Source organism: Leuciscus leuciscus (genome assembly GCF_965113295.1).
Source record: "Leuciscus leuciscus genome assembly, chromosome: 1".
In the NCBI taxonomy this organism is placed as follows: Eukaryota; Metazoa; Chordata; class Actinopteri; order Cypriniformes; family Leuciscidae; genus Leuciscus; species Leuciscus leuciscus.
Genome location: NC_138725.1, coordinates 35,372,706 through 35,377,861, shown reverse-complemented (window position 1 = coordinate 35,377,861; position 5,156 = coordinate 35,372,706). Strand labels below are relative to the sequence as shown.

At 38.2% G+C, this 5,156-nt stretch overlaps 1 protein-coding gene across 1 annotated transcript in view; it reads right to left on the bottom strand.

Annotated features, from left to right (window-relative positions):
- Window positions 1–3,321: 3,321 nt before the first annotated feature.
- The window catches only part of sphk1 (sphingosine kinase 1), a 33,090-nt gene continuing 31,255 nt past the window's right edge, over window positions 3,322–5,156 (bottom strand). Inside the window, exon 5 of the mRNA XM_082164677.1 lies at window positions 3,322–4,242. Coding sequence (XP_082020803.1) covers window positions 3,537–4,242 — 706 coding nt within the window. The 3' untranslated portion in view covers window positions 3,322–3,536. The remainder of the gene's footprint in view (window positions 4,243–5,156) is intronic.

The window sequence follows — 5,156 nt, the reverse complement described above, 5'->3', positions numbered from 1 at the left end:
GCGACTGTCTCTGGAATGTCTATGTATTTCTAACTAGGAAATGTGAATATCTACAGTAAAAATCGCTCTCTGAATGATCTCGTTTACTTGATGTCGACCCTCTACAGTGGAGTTTGTGAACCCCTGGGGGTTTGCGAGGGAACTGCAGGGGGTTTGTGAGTTTAAGCTTAATTAAATCATTATAAAATCAGAATAAAAATAAAATCAGAATACAACACTTGCAAAAAAAAGGTGATTTAGTTAAACTGCATGTCATGCATCAGAGAACCATGAAAATGCAAATGTTGTTAAATTATTAAAATATTACCTTCATGTAAATATTTTAGGTCAAAGGGTTTCGGCTGACAAAAAAGTTTGGGATATGAAGAGCTAAACACAATTTTGCTACATAATAAAAGATGAAGGCCTAAGCACTAAATATTTTCAACCAAGAAAATGCCAAGAAGCATTAATTTCCATTATGCTCTAACAGTAATCATCTATATAATTTACAGTATTTTTACTGATTCACATTTATGAACTTAGACATAAGGACAACACATATAAATGCACACACATAAATATGTTTACCATCTGAAGTTTTGTTAATATTGTGTATCTTTATTTTTTCATACACAAATGTATGACTTAGAAAAATATATTACTTACTTACTTACTTATTTATATATATATATATATATATCAAGTATACAGAGAATGCAATTTTACTATCACAGTAACAGTTGCAATCATATGCACATTTCCGATTCACAAACAAATCAAAGCACTTTTTCCCCCAATGCTTCTGCTCTCAACAGAATCCCTTCTGGTCACATATTGTGCAAAAACTGAATGTCTCAAAACAAACAAAAATTATTATCCATACACAAATCAACACATGTTAGCAAATTTCACTCTAACACATGTAGATCATCTATACTGAATCTGTCCATTAGCCTGCATCTGGCTGGTCCGTACAAGGTTGTTACAAAATGTTCAAGTTTGTGAGAAAAAAAAAGCTAATTTAAATAACTGTCATTGAAAACCCCATATTGTTTCTTTGCACTATTACTCAATATAATTTATGCAAATACTTGCACTTCTAACACCCAGAACATCACTACCAGATGAATATTTTATTACAATAACGTGAACACAGGGGTGATTTTAAGCTCAAGCTTTGGTTATGAGTGGATGCTTATTTAACTTTTAAACCTTTAACTAACGACATCACCCAGGAAGTGACATCATCCTGGAGGAGAAACAGCAGCATTAACATTAGTAAGTGTTATCATTGTATTTAGTGTGTTCTGTAATGGTATTAGTTGGTTAGTCTCTCTCTAAATGTTTCATCTTGTTCGCTAAAATTACATAAATCAGTTCAAATAATATCAAATGAAAACGACCTTCAAGTTGACGTCCTCACGTAAGCGAATGAGCAATGGCTAACTTTAGCTCGTTATGAACATCCTGTTGATTTTCTTGTTGGTTTGTAAATAAAATTATAATGTAATAATGATATATGTGTCTTTTAACTTATAGAAGCAAATCAAATCTGTTTTTTTTGTCAGGTTTCATTATTGAAAGGACATTGTGCGACTGTCTAAAATGCTACAATTTCAACAAAACAATATATTTAGTATGGATTTAGTATGTCGTTGATGTAAAATGCAATGATAAAGTGTGACAAACAAAATTTCCCCTTATTCTCTGTTTTAGCACAAGAGCAATAAAATACACAGATCAACCACCAGTTACACACATAGTAGCCTATGCATGATTTGTGCTTCATTTTGTTGCATTATATCACTAAAAAGCTTCCTGTATTTGTCAATCAGAGAAAAAGAAATTCCCCAATGCATCCATTTCATTCTGACCAAAATCACATGAAAGCCACAAATGTCATTATGATTTAGATTAATTTTAAGTGGGATGTAATTTCCCAGGAGGATCTTAAGGCGGCACATTGAAATGCTCTCTTAAATAATAACAAACATAAAACATCTGCTTTATCATAGAAAAATAAAGATGAACAGCGAAATCATATGTTCAACGTTGGCACTTCTGAAAATCAAGATTGGTGCATCGCAGCAGCATAAACTCCAGCATTATACAGATGCTCACGCATCAGAGGCTGGGAATCTCACCAGGCCTCACCCCAAAAACAGAAGAAATTATTACAAGTTTATTATTAGATTTCAAAATGAATAAATAAATGTTAATTACTCCGCTGTAAAAAATGCAATACGAATTTGCAGTTAAATGGTCAGAATATAATGTCACAATGTAAAAAATCTTAATGGTTGTCTTCATTTTCCTAAAGCAAAATATAATTTCTTATTTCTTTATTTTAATGTTTTTGGAAGAAATTTGACCTGGACAAGTTTTCAGATGCACAAGCATCAGAAATAAATCTCATTAAAGGAGAACTCTGGTCAATTTTAACAATGAGCTATTTTTTTTGTAAATTTGGAGTGCTGTCAGTACAGAGAACAACGACAAAGCGGTGTTGCCTACACCGTGTTATCCTCTTTTTAAAATTTGCACCCTGTTGACTTCAATGGGGCAAGTTCTAAACCTGCTTTTAGCCTCTTAACATCCTTGATGTGTCATTACAAGTGCACAGCCATGTGAGTGATTCCTTTAGAGTTAACACGGGTGAATCTGACTGCAGTAGATGTGAAAGATATTAATAAAAATGATGTTAATTCAGCCAGCGCACATACCTGTATTTTCTTCCTGTTTTCGGTCAAAGTCCACAGTAGTCGATTGTCGAGTTCACGCGCGTGATCATAGATACTAAACCTATGCGTGTGAACTCGACAATCGACTACTGTGGACTTTGACCGAAAACAGGAAGAAAATACAGGTATGTGCGCTGGCTGAATTAACATCATTTTTATTAATATCATAAGTGGTTGTAAAAATAGTAAAAAAAAAAAAAAAAAATCAGATTTTTGGGTTGTAATGTAACTTGGACATGTTGTTTACAGATGCTTATATTTCACCCTAAAAAGAAAGGGACAAATAATAGATTTTGCATAAAGAAGAAGTGGATGATCAGAAGTGGATCTTTTGCATTGAACATTTTTTAAATAAAAATTCTGGGGTTTAATAAGTTTAACGGGCATGAAAATAATGTCACGATGTAAAAACAGTAAATTTTCTTAATGCAAAACAATTTTGGGTTGTAATGTGACCTGGACATATTTTCAGATGCTCATATTTCACCCTAAATATGAAATGAAATTATGATTTCACATAAAGAAGGCTTTTTTAGATCTTATGCATTTTACACTGTGTAGTTTTGCACAAAAAAAAAAAAAAAAAAAAAAACGGGTTTAATTTAATTAACTTCCATGTTCACAATGTCAAAACAAAACATAAGTCTTAATGCAAAACATAATTTTGTTTGATTTTTGGGGTGAAATGTGACCTGGCCATGTTTTTCGTGAGATTCCCTCAAAGTTACAATTCTTTAATAAAACAAACAACCAGGTGAAGTTCAAGTTTAGCAGTCGGGATTGTGCTTTAATAACAGCGCTTGAGTTCAGAGGTCACGAGGAGATGAGTCGGGCCACCCCCCTGTGCACCTGTGCCTGAACGGGCCCGTACTCGACTCGCTCCCCGTCCACCGTCATTATGCCAGCCGGGCTCAGCGGCTCCAGCCTCAGCGCTCGCGCCCGCCGGTACACCAGGTGTGGGCAGCCGAGGTCCAGGTGCGTCCCGCTCTGCATGGCCCGGAAGAGTCTCAGCAGGGCGGCCCGGGAGATCCCCGCCGTCACGTAGAACAGGTGCATCGTCCCATCATCGGAGCGAGCGTCAGGAGCCGCCATCAGATCCTCGCTCAGGTGCGACTGGAACATGGCGAGCACCAGCACGAACTCGCGCTCCTCCACGAGGGTCCAGTCCTGCGGGACGGGCTGGTCGAGCGGGACCAGCAGGTGGTCGAGAAGCTTGTTTTCGCCGGAGTGTGTTTCCGGCTGGTTTTCGGCGGGTAGGAAGGCTAGTTTTCCCTGATAGACCCGTAGGGACGCCAGGCGCACCAGCGTTCCCAGAAGGAAGCGCAGATCTCCGATCTGCCGAAACTGCTCGCTCTCGATGTCCACGTCGGCCACGAAGCCCCAGGCCAGCGAGAGGAAGGAGAAGAGGCGCGCGCCGGAGGACAGCTGGATGGAGATCAGGTCGAGCGCTGAGGTCTGGCCTTTACACAGCTGGAAGCCACAGCTGGTCAGCAGATCTTCACCACACACCGGAGACGCACTACAGACACAATATTAATATTCAATTAGTCATAAGCCCTAGTCCAACGGGAAATCTCAGTAAAACCAGCAGAAGTGGGAGGGAACTCGAGGTAAAGGTAACTCGATTTCTCCTGTCGTCATGTGTGTATTACATTGCTTCCTGATATCACATGCACAAACAACTATATTTATATATATAAAACAATTATGTCCCGCTGAACGATGTATTAATTAGGCTAACTTCAGATTGGATTGTGTTGGTAATAGGCACTTATCTAACGCTTAAATATGTTTTGTGCCTCTAACGAGTGCTTTCGATCTTTCTGATCTGAATGGTGTGTGGAAAACACTTGAGTTTTGCCACAGACTTCTCCCAGCGTCTAGAACGCAACTGAATGCTTTTTCAAGCGCCTCCATACTTGAAAAAACACGTAAACGTACATATTTACAGCGGGTCTATTCGTACGGGATTACTATTACCTGAGGTAATTTTTCCGGACCTTTTTACAGAAGGTAAAAGTTGGTGTAATCTTTACTGACATTGTCCCTTATGATTACTGAGATGGCACATTCGGATGGGAATAAAATCACTGAGAAGCTCTGGTAATTATTACTTTACCCCACCTCTCCATGTTAAACTAGTCCCGTTCGGATAGGGCTTGCAAAACCTGTAACACTATAATCAGAGGTCAGTGATGTTTACTGGATAGAAATGATGCTTTAGGACCAGAAAATAAAACACGCATACTTTCACAAACGATGCGATAAAACACTGACAGCCAATCAGAATACATTCTAATTCAAGGGCTCGCGCATTTAAAATGGCAGACGACACTGTGGAGAAGTTAATCACAGAGGTCCAGAAAAATCCTCCACTGTTTGGTCAGGCCCCTTTCAAGAAAATGGATTTGGAAAACAATCGTTCATACACTC